At 39.0% G+C, this 15,174-nt stretch overlaps 1 protein-coding gene across 13 annotated transcripts in view; it reads right to left on the bottom strand.

The window, feature by feature from the left end:
- RNF38 (ring finger protein 38) overlaps positions 1–15,174 on the bottom strand; it is a 139,371-nt gene that overhangs the window by 31,690 nt on the left and 92,507 nt on the right. For 2 of the 13 annotated variants that reach the window (XM_059411314.1, XM_059411315.1), the window contains one exon: positions 10,851–11,000. The exons of 4 other annotated variants lie outside the window; for them this stretch is intronic. Coding sequence is in view for 3 of the 9 variants with exons in the window: in XM_059411307.1 (XP_059267290.1) it covers positions 10,851–11,000; positions 11,765–11,782 (168 nt within the window). In the remaining 6 variants the exon portion in view is untranslated. Of the gene's footprint in view, positions 1–1,968; positions 2,034–9,230; positions 9,365–10,850; positions 11,001–11,764; positions 11,872–15,174 lie in introns of those variants that run through there. 7 more of the 13 variants (XM_059411307.1, XM_059411308.1, XM_059411309.1 and 4 more) reach the window with 7 other exon arrangements.

Genomic DNA, 15,174 nt, shown 5'->3' with positions numbered 1-15,174 from the left:
AAAAAAATCGAAACATTAGCAAAAGAGTATATACGGCTATAATACTACAACATTAAATTTTTAAGAGATCAGCATATAAAACAGAACTGGTTAAACTGATAGGAATAAAGCAAACTGCAATGGTTACTTCTGATCTTTCCAAGTTATTTAGCAGAGGTATTCCAAAAATGTCACCTTCCCTTTGTATTTAAGATTATATTTCAAATTTGCCATTTTAATTAAAACAATATATATATATATATATATATATATATATATATATATATTATATCGTTTTCAGAACCACAAAGATATACCTTATTTTCTCCATAGATTTAATGGTGCTATTAAAAATATGCTTGTTTTTAGGGGCACCTGGGTGGCTGAGTTAGTTAAGTGGCTGCCTGCTGCTCAGGTCATGATCCCAGGATCCTGGAATGGAGCCCTGCAGCGGGATCCCTGCTCAGAGGAAAGCCTGGTTCTCCCTCTCCCTGCTGCTCTGCCTACTTATGCTCTGCATCCCTCTATCAAATAAGTAAATTAAAAAAAAATTTTTTTTAAAGATATGCTTGTTTTGGGGCACCTGGGGGGCTCAGTGGGTTAAGCCTCTGCTTTTGGCTCAGGTCATGATCCCAGGGTCCTGGGATTGAGTCCCTCATTGGGCTCTATGCTCAGCAGGGAGCCTGCTTCCCCTTCTGTCTCTGCCTCCCTCTCTGCCTACTTGTGATCTCTCTCTCTGTGTCAAATAAATAAATAAAAATCTTTTTAAAAAAATAAAAAAAAATTATAAATGCTTTTTGCCCTTTGATTTTAGGGAAAAAAATCAGTTATGCTCTAATAATCCTAAAACTTAAAAAGTAAGCAATGAAACATAGGTATTTTGATTTTAAAAAGCCGACTGATGAAGACCTGGCAAACTCATACATACACACAAGCACTAGACACAAGCACTAGAAATAAGTAATCTCAGTTGGTAAAACAAATCTGACTTTTTAAACTACTAAATGCTAGCAACCAATCTGATCATTAGCCTTCATATATATCCTCTACTGAAAGCTTAAAGCAAGCTAAGATATGGAATTCTGAATTTTAACTGCTCCAAAAGGAGGGGGGTGGTACAGACCCACAAAAATGACCCGAAGAAGCACTTAGGCGATCAATCTTTACATATTTTCAGTGATGTTAATGAACCTCTTCTTATTTTACAACAAATGAATTGTTTTTAAAGAGATCAGCAAAGGTGCCTAGGAAAGTTTCTCTTCTTTTTGAGCTGTGATAGGTTCACATTAGGCAGTAAGGAGAGACAAAGAGTGGGAAATGAGCAATTCATTAGTACTAGGGTAGTAAGTCTTCCTTTTTTACTCAAAGTAACAGAAAACCAAAATGGGTATTTAAAGACAGGGGAAAAAATAAAAAAGACAGGGAAATAATAGTAAGTTTACTATATACAACATGATTTCATCACATTCCTCCTCAATTTTAGTACTCTAAGGAACTCCAAAAATACCCTGTTTACAGAAAATAGAGGGAATAACCTACAAAGAAACAAGAATTACATTAGTATGGGACTTTACTCAGCAAAAAAAAAGATGCTAAAAATGCTTGAGGGAAGGGATGCCTGGGGTGGCTCAGGTGGTTAAGCATCTGCCTTCGACTCAGGTCATGATCTCAGGGTCCTGGGACTGAGCTCTGCATCGGGCTCTCTGCTCACTGGAGAACCTGCTTCTCTCTCTCTCTCTCTCTCTCTCTCTCTCTCTCTCGCTGCCTGCTGGTCCTGGGATGGAGCTCTGCATTTGACTGCCTGCTTGGCAGGAAACCTGCTTCTCCCTCATCCACCTCCTCTGCTTGTGTTCCTACTCTTGCCGTCTGCCTGTCTCTCTCAATCTGTGTCAATTAAATAGATAAAGTCTTTAAGAAATGAAAAAATGTATTTATTTATTTGAGAGAGAGCATGAGAACAGGGTGAGGGGCAGAGGGAGCAGCACACACCTCACCAAGCAGGGAGCCTTGGGGGGAGGAGGGGAGCCTTCCTCCTGGGACTCCAGAAACATGACCTGAACAGGAAGCAGCAGCTTAATTCAGGCACCCCAAGAACTTAAGCACATGGTTTTTCTGTTGCAGGAAGTATAAAAGGTAATCAGAGTCTAGAAAAAACAAAGGTGAGAACAAATCTGTATCATTCTGTCACCTAATGCATTCTTTGAGTAGAACAGGTAAAAGATGTAATTAACGTCTCCTCCACAGGCCAACATGCTACTAGGTTCTGCAATGACTAAAGAGATACTCCTAACATGATGAAGAATCTTTACTGGTTTTCAATTTTATAATCAACTTAGACAAAGCATGCAAGATAACCACTGTAGTTATGGGGGTAGGGGGAGAAAGTATTCTAAACTTAATAAAGACTTCTGTTTTGACAAAATCATGGACCAAATATGAAAATCATAACAGAATAACACCCAGGAATAATGGCTTACATACAACAAAAATAGGTTTTAAAGATTTTATTTATTTATTTGAGAGAGAGAGACACAGCAAAAGAGGGAACACAAGCAGGGATACTAGCAGAGGGAAAGCAGACTTCCCACGGAGCAGGAAGCCCAATACAGGGCTGATCCCAGGATGCTGGGATCATGACCTGAGCCAAAGGCAGATGCTTAATGACTGAGCCACTCAGGTGCCCCCAGAATAGGTTTTAAATGCAATGATGAGGGGCACCTGGGTGGCTCAGTGGGTTAAAGCCTCTGCTTTCAGCTCAGGTCATGATCCCAGGGTCCTGGGTTCGAACCCCGAATCAGGCTAACTGCTCAGCAGGGAGCCTACTTCCCCTCCTCTCTCTCTGCCTGCCTTTCTGCCTACTTGTGATCTCTCCCTGTCAAATAAATAAATAAATTCTTAAAAAAAAAAAATGCAATGATGAACTCAGAATAAAGGAAAAATTACCAAGGACCAAAAACAAAGAGGAAAACTGAAAGACAGGATTGTTTTTGTTTTATTTTCTTAATCTTGGGGCAGGACACAGAAGATACGGCTTTATCACTCACTCAGAGCCTTGCATAGGACCAAAATTTCCAAAGTACTATATTTTCAATAAAAGGGAAGACTAGATAGGCCCGTGGCTGACTTAGTCGGTAGAACATGGGACTCTTGATCACAAGGTTGTGAGTTTGAGCTCCATGATAAACATGGAGTCTACTTAAAATTAAAAATAAATAAATAAAATAGGAAGACTAGAAAAATCTCACTGGTATGGAGAATAAGAAAACATATCTACTCTGTCTGGACTGGGAGCTGGAAAAGAGATTTCTCCCCTGAGAATTCAAACCACAGGTTAGCTCTTCACACCAAGTTTAGTGTTCAATTTTTTCATTACCCATATTGCCTGTGAACTTCTAAGCAGTGGCTCAGTGAGTTAGGCCTCTGCCTTCGGCTCGGGTAGTGATTTTGGGGTCCTGGGATCAAGCCCCACATCGGGCTCTCTGCTCAGCGGGGAGCCTGCTTCCCCCCCCCTCTGCCTGTCTCTCTGCCTACTTGTGATCTCTCTCTGTCAAATTAATAAATAAAATGTTTATTTTTTTTAAAAAAAGAATATAGAAACTGGTTCAGAATTATACTACCATAAGGACTCCTGACAGAGGTAAATGCACAGCAGAATCTGGAGTGCTACTTCCTTTAACCCGGCCAGTGGTTGTTACACTTCTGCATGTGTCAGAATCACCAGGTTCTTGGGCCCACAAATCTTCATTTCTAAAAGGATCTTGGGTGATGCTTGCTACACCTGGCCTGGGACTATGCTTTGAGAACCACAAAGACAAGTTCAGGGACTCTCTTAGGAAAAATCCCTAAAGATAAACCCTCCGTAAGAGAAATTTGCTTTTTCAGGATGCCTGGTGGCTCAGTCAGTTCAGTGTCCAGTTTTTTCCCCCCACCCCCTTAAGAGAGGGAGAGAAAGAAGGAAGTGGGCCGAGGGAAAAGAAAGAATCTTAAGCAAGCCAGATGCTTTAACCAACTGAGTTGCCCAGGCTCCCCCAATGTCTGACTCTTGATTTCAGCTCAGGTCATGATCTCAGAGTCTTGAGATCAAGTCCCACACTGGGCTCTACACTGGGCAAGGAGCCTGCTTAAGATTCTCTCCCTCTCCCTCTGTCCCTCCCACCAACTCACTTTTTCTCTCAAAAGAAAATAATTTTAAAAAATAATAAACACCCAGACCTTCTCCACTTGCCTTAACTATCTCAGGCAAATAATAAAATTTCTCATTTCACAACTAAGAAACAAATGTTAAATTTAAATGACCCAGAGAGAGAAAACACTGAATTCCATTCATTTTACATAACAGATGTTAAAGTACCTAGAAAACTAAAACACTCCATATAAAGCAAGTTGGTAATAAAGAATAACCATCAAGACAAACTTGGTTGGGGCGCCTGGGTGGCTCAGTGGCTTAAGCCGCTGCCTTTGGCTTGGGTCATGATCTCAGGGATCTGGGATCGAGCCCCGCATTGGGCTCTCTGCTCCACAGGGAGCCTGCTTCCCTCTCTCTTTCTCTCTCTGCCTGCCTCTCTGCCTACTTGTGATCTCTGTCTGTCAAATAAATAAATAAAAAATCTTAAAAAAAAAAAAAAGACAAACTTGGTTTTTGTTTGTTTTGCAAAGGAAGGATATAAGCAGGGGGAAAGCAGGAAATTAAGTTTCATATTTGAATCACACAGTATGATTTATAAAATGATCTCTGTATATTCTCTCATTTAGTCCTCACAACCTGAAGTTCTTTGTTTAAACTGTATCTACACTGATGTGTTTCTATTAGTTAAGACTAACCGAAGACAGCTGAATGATTACACTGCCCTTGAATGACACAATGCATAGTCCTGTTTCACATTTCACATTGGACTTCAATTTTCTAACACACAGCTCTGATATTCCCCAGCTCTAAAGATTACAGAATAAAATCTAAACTCATACCAGACTAAAACCACATTTTCCTGGGATGTTATCTTACACACAGAGAGGGGAGAAAAAGGGGCGCCTGGGTGGCTCAGTGGGTTAAAGCCTCTGCCTTCCGCTCAGGCCATGATCCCAGGGTCCTGGGATCGAGCCCCACATCGGGCTCTCTGCTCAACAGGGAAGCTGCTTCCCTTCCCCTCTCTCTGCCTGCCTCTCTGTCTACTTGTAATCTCTGTCAAACAAAATATATAAAATCTTTTTAAAAAGTGGGGGGAGGGGAAAGGCTTCAAATATTGTGTTTTCAAAAGCATGCATTAAAAAAAAAAAACAGCTTTATATGATCCCAGTTTGTGGTATTTTTTCTTTTATTTTCTTTCTTTTTTTTTTTTTTTAAAGATTTTATTTATTTATTTGACACAAAGAGAGAAATCACAAGTAGGCAGAGAGGCAGGCAGAGAGAGAGTGGGGAAGCAGGCTCTCCACTAAGCAGAGAAAGCCTGAAGCGGGGCTCAATCCACGACCCTGACACCATGACCCAAGCTGAAGGCAAAGGCTTAACCTTCTAAGCCCCCCAGGTGCCCCCCAGTTTTTGTATTTTCATGGAAGGCCAAAAAATAGTTTTTTATGTGCACTGAGTGCTTAGAAAGGTACTCCAGTGGTATAGCATTGCAGTCTCATCATGAACAGAATCTAACATTGTGTGAAAATATGATGTTACTATCATTGGCCATAACTGGCAGTCCATTTCTAGGCCTCTCTAAGGGAGTTTAGGGATGCCTACATGGCTCAAGTTTGAATGACATATAAATATCCTATTAATTAAGGAGACTCCATGCCCAGCGTGGAGGCCAGTGCGGGGCCTGAACTCACAACCCTGAGATGAGCTGAGATTAAGAGTTGGGACACTTGGGTGCCTGGGTGGCTCAGTGGGTTAAGCCGCTGCCTTCTGCTCAGGTCATGATCTCAGGGTCCTGGGATCGAGTCCCGCATCGGGCTCTGCGCGGCGGGGAGCCTGCTTCCTCCTCTCTCTCTCTCTCTGCCTACTTGTGATCTCTCTCTCTCTCTCTCTGTCAAATAAATAAATAAATCTTTAAAAAAAAAAAAAAACAGTTGGGACACTTAACTGACTGAACCACCCAGTCATCCCTTTCTTAATTTTTAATTACACAAAATACTACTGGTTCACAAAAACTTATTTACCTTGATGTTGTAATTTGTTTCTAAATGGTATATTAATTTCACCAGAGCACTAGATTTTATCCATCATGAATTTCTAACTATAATAATTTTAAGCTGTAAAGACAAATCAATGGTTAAAATAAAAAACCTGAAGCATAAACATGAAAACGGAGAAGATATTAAGAACAACCTGAAATCAAGAGATCCCTCTGAAGTACCCTGAGATACCTCTGAGATGGAGCTGTGCTGCAGACAGCTGAAGATCAGAGACTAGAAGTTATAGTTTCTAGTATACAGATAGATGGTAGGTTAATGAAGTTACAGGCATGGACAGAATTTCCCCCAAATAATTTATACATAGAAAGGGAAGCCCAATATTCAATTCTTAATACTTTATGCTGAGCAGCTAATGAAAGGAAAGTGAAATGTCATGAGAAAAGCCAGTAGAATGGAGTTTCAAAGACTCAACTGAGAGGTCCCATAAGACGGGGACTGAAAAACATCCACCATGTTTAAAAACAAACAGCCCACTGACATGGAGCTATTTCTTTATAATATGATTTAGTATCTATTATGGCATATTGTCCCTTATAACAATTTTCAAAAAAGTTTTCACCCGTCTTTTTTTTGAAAATCTGTCTTATGAATTTAGGATAACTCTGTATGGTTTCTAAAATTATAAAAATCTTCTAGTTTGGCTGAAATTTTTATTAAGTCTCTAAATTTGCTGGAGGTATTTTTTTTTTTTTTTACAACAGTCTTCTCTTTCAGAAACCTATTTCTGTGTATAAATTATGAAAATTTCAATCGCCTACTTAACGTTCACAAATTTACAAAATGAAGTATCACACAGCTATCATTAGGACAAACACACATATACCCCGAAATCAAGAGTTGTGCTTGACATGAAATTGAAATTCTCCACAATGTACCTGTTTTATAAAAGCACCCTATCTTCGATCACAATCAATGAATTGGTTGATAGCACAGAAACTAATAATTTCAAAACTATAAGGGGTAGATAGAAGAGACAAGAGGGAATCTTTCCAGGAGACGAATTTGTTCTACTATCTTGATTGTGGCAGTAGCTCCACATCTGTATGCGTTTGTCAAAAGTCACAAACCTGTACTAACAAGAATGAATTTTACTAAATGTTAATTATACTTTAAATTTCTAGAACAATTATAGGGGGTATTTTGATTCTAATGTTAAATATAGACTTATTTTAATAGAGATGCAAATGTGCTTATATCTATACCTCTTCTGTGCAAAAATCCAAAATGATAAATACACAAAGCCGTCACTTTTACGGAAATTAAAGTATCAGCTGAGGGGCACCTGGGTGGCTCAGTCAGTTGAGCATCTGCCTTGGCTCTGGTCATGATCCCAGGGTCTGGGATCAAGCCCCTCACTGGGCTCCTTGTTCAGTGGGGAGTCTGCTTCTCCCTCCCCCTCTTTGGCCCCTGCCCACCCTTGGTGTTTCCTCGCTCTCATGAAATCTTAAAAAAAAAAAAAAAAAAAATCAACTGATATCAACCAAGAAACACATATAAGAATATTCATGGCAACAATGCTTGTAGTAATAGTAAAAAAAACTAAAAAACTATGAACTACTAGATATGTCCATCAAAAAGAGCATGCAAATTTAAGTAACATTAATATCAGCATATCCATATTAAATGAAATACTGAAAGGAAAATGAGTCAACTACATGGCAGCATGCACCAACAATGCTGAATCTCAAAATGACAAAAATACAATGTTTGATACTATTAAGTTCAGAAACTGAGGGATACTGCATGTAGTGAAACCACTTAGAGAAGCAAGGAGTATTAAACACAAAATTCAGAATTTATTTGTGTGTGTGTGTGTGTGTTTCAAGATTTCATTTATTTGACAGAGAGAGAGATCACAAGTAGGCAGAGAAGTAGGCAGAGAAGTAGGCAGAGAGAGAGGGGCAAGAGAGGGGCAAGCTCTCTGCTTGGCACAGAGCCTGATGCAGGGATTGATCTCAGGATCCTGAGATCATGACCTGAGCCAAAGGCAGAGGCTTAACCCACTGAGCCACCCAGGCACCCTCAAAATTCAGTTTTACCCAAGGCACAGGTATGGGACAGCAAGAAGATGTAAAAGGTCATTTGAGTATTTCTAAAGTATTGGTAATGGTTGTCTTAGGATAGATGGTGTTTTTTAAATTATACATGTGTCTGTTGGGTGCCTAGGTGGCTTATGGGTTAAGCCTCTGCCTTCAGCTCAAGTCACGATCTCAGGGTCATGGGATAGAGTCCCGCATCGGGCTCTCTGCTTGGCATGGAGCCTGCTTCCTCCTCTCTCTCTGCCTGCCTCTCTGCCTACTTGAAATCTCTCTCTCTCTCTCTCTTTCTCTCTCTCTCTCTCTGTCAAATAAATAAATAAATCTATAAATTATACATGTGTCTGCTTTATACTTTATAACTTTCATATATGAAATACTTTTTAATTTTGAAAACTAAAAAAGCATGCAAATTTTGAAAGATTGAGTAATATAAAATTTAAAATGTAAAATTTATGAGTAATATAAAATAAGCAAAGTACAAAGATCTTTAATAAACAACAAATATAACTATATTTGAGCTATAACAAATACAGCTCAAAAACAGATGAGGTTTTTGTTCAAAGATGACTGGTGGTTGGAAACAGGGATCCCAGAGAGTACCAAACACCTTCCTTCTTCTCTATGACCATCCCACTTACTGGATGCATACTTAATTCCCATGCTTGGGGGGAAGGGATCAATTTTTATTTATTTATTTATTTATTTTTACTCCTGCACAAGATTGCAGGGAAAATAATACCTCTAAGGAGAAACTGGTTTCAGCTAAAATAAGGGAATAAAGAGGATGCTTTAGGGGGGGAAAAATGCAAGAAAGAGGTAGATGAATCTATTTCAAATGAAGTTTTCCAAGGGGAAGGAAGCAGAAAAGGCTGGGAGGGAAGGAACTTGGGGGAGAGCCAAGAAATGAAAACCTTACACATAAAAAGAGTAACTCCCAGGATAAGAAATGAGAGAAATATAACAAGAAATAATAACAAGAATGAGAGAAATATAACAAGAAATCATACCTGATTGTACTATCAGAATTACCTGAAGGTATGTGACAGTATCTCAAAGGGGATGTGAGAAGGATTTACTTTGCTTCATGTGCAACAGTGTAGTAGGTGAGGAAGTGGGCAGAGAAAAATCTCCAGTCTTCCCTGGGAGCCAAGTACACTGAGGGCCTTGTTTTAAAGTTAGAAAAAAGTAAGATGTAAGTTTAACTAGGGCTATAAATAAAAATTTGACAATAATACCTTTCACCTTTCTGCAACACTCAAATGGAACTGGCTCTTTGTTTTGTTCAAAACATATGTTTAAATCTATTGCATATGCCAACAACTCCTTGAGTTTGAAGTTAATACTGAGTTAATGTCTCAGACTCAAAGTATGGAAAACAAAGAAAACATCAAATAACTTTACTACTAAATACCAAGCTATTACAGACCAATCCTGTGTCAAAAATAGTAGTCAATATTCCATTTAATTCAATACAGATAACTACGTCTCTTAACATATACTGTACTATTTACAGAAATATCTGTTATCTAAAGGTGGTATGTTATAGTAGACAAGAAATAGCAAAAGGTGAATCGGAGTCTCTGCCACTAATTAGCTCTGTAACTGGGCATCTCAGAGAGCTTTTCTGAGCCTATTTCTTCATCTAGAAAACCATCCATGACTGGGTTATTATTAGGAGGATTAAAAACAAAGGAGACAATACATGCAAAGGAGAAAACTTGGCACAAACTGCAACAAGGAATATCACATTGAAGAGCCATGGATCACCTACAAAGCTATTCTCAAATTTCATATCTCCAATTTAACGTATCACAAACAAGCATTTCTTTCAGAACTAGTCCTAAGCCCCAACCTACCACTCCTACACAAAGAGAAAATGAGCTGGTTCTATCAAAAAGTCCAAGCTTTGATTAGGGGCTCTCACTACTTCAGATTTGTATACACATATACAAATCTATGCCTTGGTCCACAACCCTAATATCCAGAAGCAACTGTTTAACTACTTTTCTTTTGGTAATACTAATACTGACTTCCATTACTAAAACATGCTTCTCCAGGAACAATGGGCTGGAAATTGAGTTGCCAGTAATTTATGTGAGCACATCCTAGCAGTCTTGTGAATAAACTAATGATAGTCCCTGCCTTAACTTATTTTCATTTTATATATAACAATAAAAATTTTAATCACATTTTACCTACAGGTATCAAAAGTGATAGAAGACAAGCTACCATGTTCTTTTTGAAATACACATCACTATCAAACTCAGCACTAAGCAAGTAAACAGTGATGGCTTTAAAAAATATCTTGCATGCTTCCATTTTTCCATTCCCACACAACTTCATGTATCTGTAATATCTTCTACTTTCCTATGAAACTTGGGCTATTAAGACAAGTGATTAAGACCAAAAGATCAAAAAACAAGAATATTAAGTGGTCAAATGATAAACAGCAACTCAAGAAAGGACAAACATTCTTCAGAAAAGCTGGCTGAAAAGTTATGTTGAAGAAGTCCTCTAAGAAGAATACTTATTCCCATATACAACAGAAAAGAAGATATTGAGAAATCTGTCTTAAGCCTTCCTAGAGACAACCTAAAATGTATCTGTGACTTTCAGCCCTACGTATGGAAAGGGTAAATATATAAGAACCTGGAAGAAAGCTTTGAAGTGAGCATCCTCTTGAACGGTAGTATTCTGATCACTTGGGAGGAGAGGGAACAGGCTCTGAAGTCTCACCCTTTCACAAATCACCTTGTTAGGATGGCCAGGTAGAGGTGCTGAATTGGCCCCGGGAGATATCTGGGAAAAAGAGGGAGAAGAAAAGGATAGTTCATGGCTAGCTGCACCAATGTGGAGAATCATGTCTATGAAGGACAGTCTGGATTTTCTAGGTATTTGTGTTAGCAGAGACTGGAAAGAAATTAAAAATTAATCTTAAACATGAAAACAAATATAAGGATGGCAAAGGTTGCCTCTGGCAACAGATCTCTCTTACAGAAACGTTTTTAAAAGACAAAACAGCACTGCTCAAAAATGCAAGGTCCTTCCTATGTTTCCCATAATAATATCTATTAATATCTTTTCTGTTGGTATTAATCCTAAAGTTCTAAAGGACAGATGAGACTTCATGTTAAGAAAACCTGAGGTAAAATCATGTATTAAGTACAAAAAGATTACTGTCCATTTTCACTAAGATTAATAATTTTTCATTCTGTTTTTTTAATTAACCTTCTGTATGATCTTGCAAAGAAGATATTTCAGAACATTTGTAGCAAACCTTCTAAAAGGACCATAGGTATAAAAAAGAAGAGTCTGTGGACATCTCAGCTCTATTCAACACAAACCTAGTGACCTTAAGAATAAAGGATAAGATCATAAGACCCCAAGCAAATGACTGCATGTTTTATATGCTTGACTTGACTATAGGTCAATCCCCTTTAACTTGTGTGTAATATAAACTTAAATCTACAGCATTTTTAATCATGGACATCAGGAGCATCACTTGTACCACTGTGCTGTGAACTGAACTACCCTTGGGAGTTAAGGTTTGTGAACTTGCTTACCCCTACATTGAAGACCATGTGCTTTAAACCACGTGTCTGGTTTTCAGTTTCACTGTCTCATTCATTCCTTTACATATGTCTATTCTGTGACAAGCACTGAAAGAAGATAGGCATGGTTTCCCACCTTCAAGAAGTCTATGCTATGAAAAAGAAACAAAAGCAAATCACTGTACAATATACAGAGTATCACCTTTCTATGAAAATGCTAGGCACTGGATGCTACAGAGAGGTAACTGGCAAAAGACAGTAGTGTAGTCAAGAAACTGCAAAATGTTCAGTTTGGCTATCCAGTACAGAAGTAACCAGAGAGGAAGGCAGAGACAGATCATTAAGTGGCATGCTAATTATATTAATAATACTTCTATAATAACCTTCCTTAGCCCCTTTATAAATTGTTTCTGGTTTGCCATGAGCCTGGTAAATAGATAACCAGGCCTGCTGGTTAATATATTAAGCTATATTCATTAATATGTAAGACTTTTATTTTCAAACACCTTCCTAGGAGTAAAAACAAATCACTTGAGAGCCGTTAACTTTAGAATTCATTACTACTGCTACATAAAGTATCTTCAACATGAGCTAAAACTTATCTCTGCACTACAAATATGAAAGTGCTAATATTCTTTACCATGATGAAGTATGACGTGCAGAATCAAGGAATATTTACTGATTGCCTCCTCCAAGTCAAGAGTCGTTAGGAAAGAAGACAAAATACGGATCCTGCCCTCAAGGAGCTTATTCTACTTAAGGGGGAGGGCGGATAGCAAAGCAGCCAAATAGGATGCTGTTTTAAATGCCCGGATACAGGCAAAAATTAGAACAGAGGTAGGACCTTTGAGTTTATCTGAAGACATGCAGAAAGATTTCATAAGAAGAAGCGTATTTCACATTCCTGACTCCTCACTCAATCTAAGGAGTTCTTTTACCACTTTAAAGCAATTCTCTTCTCTTAAAACAGTGTTCCTGGGCACCTGGATGGCTCAGTGGCTTAAGCCACTGCCTTCGGTTCAGGTCATGATCTCAGGGTCCTGGGATCGAGTCCCGCACCGGGCTCTCTGCTCAGCAGGCAGCCTGCTTTCCCCTCTTTCTGTCTGCCTCTCTGCCTACTTATGATTTCTGTCTGTCAAATAAATAAATAAAAGCTTTAAAAAGAACAAACAAAAAAAAAGTCTGTTCCTTTATGTAAATTTCATATTATTTTTGTAATCTTAAACTTATAATTTTCAAGGTATCTTTGAAAGTGTTTTAGAAAGCTCACCCGTCTTCAACAATCATACCTGAAGCAGTCTGCCTGAGCAACACACTCTAACTGCTAGTGTCGTGGCTAGCTTGGCAAACAGAGATCAGGGAGTCAGGTTTCCTCTCCTTAATTCTTTGTTCCTTTGAAAACTTAAGATTTCAATCATATATATGAAAGAAAACAAAAACAAAACTCTGGCAAACCCTGGCCCTTCTGCTCATAAATCAGTATTTTCAAGCATATTCCTCTCCTACCCACAACAATTGCTTTCGGTCAAAAGCTCCATTTGACTATAAAAAGGAGGACAAAAAACACAATGGAAAAAAACCATATTCAAATGCTGTAGTTAATAAAGAACCAGGACATAATGATAGATGGGCTTGAAACCAGGTGCGCCCACTGGGTAAAATCAAATATAGTAATTTTATGTGTCCATATAAGGCAGAATTCTAAGAGGGCTTCCAAGATTCCCACCTCTGGTACACATCTCCTGTATAATCCCTCCCTCCATGGTGTGTAGGCAGGACTATAGAGGGAGTGGACTTCATTTTCATGGTAAGGTTAAATTACATAACCGATCCTATGAACCCATTCACTGAAGTGAAGGAATTTAAGTGTAATTAAAATCCCAAGTTAGTTGATTTTCAAGTTAATCAGGGTAAGCCTGACTTAGAGAAAACTCTTAAAAGACTTACTGACCCTTCCTGAAGAGATTCTTCTGTCGGCCCTGCAGGTCACCATTAATGGTGTCAGAAGGCATATGAACAGGGCCATGTGGCAGAGACATGAGGACACTCTCTAGGAGCTGAGAAAGTCACCAGCTGACAGCTAGCTAGAAAATGGGGGACTTCAGTCTTAAAATTACAAGAACCATATTGAACCAACAACCAGTGAGCTTGGAAGAGGACATCAAACCTCTCACGACATCACAGCACCAGACAGGTAAAATCCCTTACACAGGGCCCTGCAGCTTAACCCCATGTAAACTGTGACTTAAGAGATTCATGTTTTAAGGTATTAAATGTGTGTCTGTTTGATAAATAAAGGCCATACTAGCTTTCTCTTGTATGGCCTGTATTTATCAAACAGAATGGAAATTGCTCACCACACACCTGAAGAAAGTTTCTTCTCCAGAATTTTAGCTGTATTAATTTGATGAAGAGCTTTATCATCAAAATAGAAATTAAGACATTTTTATCTAAGCAAAATCTGGCAATAGCTAACTTCATGCTAGGAACTGAACTGGCTCTTTCATCTTTACAAACTGAAAGTCAGGTTTAACTGACTTGATTAAAGCCACATATCCTGGGCACCTGGCTCAGAGGGTTATGGCTCTGTCTTTTGGCTCAGGTCATGATCTCAGGATCCTGGGATAGAGCCCCACATCAAGCTCTCTGCTCAGCAGGGAGCCTGCTTCCCCCCACTCTCTGCCTGCCTGCCTCTATGCCTACTTGTGATCTCTGTCAAATAAATAAAATCTTTAAAAGGGGGGGGCACATATCTCATGCATACCAGAGCCATAATTTGAAGTTAAGTCTATCTGGCTCTAAAATTCATGCTCAACCCACTAAAACACCTTTAAGAATTTTATTTTATTTTATTTTAAGATTTTATTTATTTATTTGACAGAGAGAGATCACAAGTAAGACAGAGAGGCAGGCAGAAGAGAGGGAGGGAAGCAGGCTCCTTGCTGAGCAGAGAGCCCGATGCGGGACTTGATCCCAGAACCCCGAGATCATGACCTGAGCCTAACATTCTTAGGGCACTTGGCTGGCTCAGTTAGAAGAATGTGTGACTCTTGATCTCGGTTTTTTTTTTTTAAGATTTTATTTATTTATTTGACAGAGAGAGATCACAGTAGACAGAGAGGCAGGCAGAGAGAGAGAGAGGGAAGCAGGCTCCCCGCTGCGCAGAGAGCCCGATGCCGGACTCGATCCCAGGACTCTGAGATCATGACCTGAGCCGAAGGCAGCGGCTTAACCCACTGAGCCACCCAGGCGCCCTGATCTTGGAGTTTTGAGTTTGAGTCCCATGTTGGGTGCAGAGATTACTTTTTTAAAAAATTACAAAAAAGGAGCCTTCTTTTTTGTAATCTAACTGGATTATAAAAAACTATTCCACGAAGTCTATATAAAGCTATTTTAAGTACTCAAAAAGTACTTCCTTGTAA

Source organism: Mustela nigripes, chromosome 9, assembly GCF_022355385.1.
Source record: "Mustela nigripes isolate SB6536 chromosome 9, MUSNIG.SB6536, whole genome shotgun sequence".
Taxonomy (NCBI): Eukaryota; Metazoa; Chordata; class Mammalia; order Carnivora; family Mustelidae; genus Mustela; species Mustela nigripes.
This window is presented reverse-complemented; position numbering and strand designations above follow the sequence as displayed.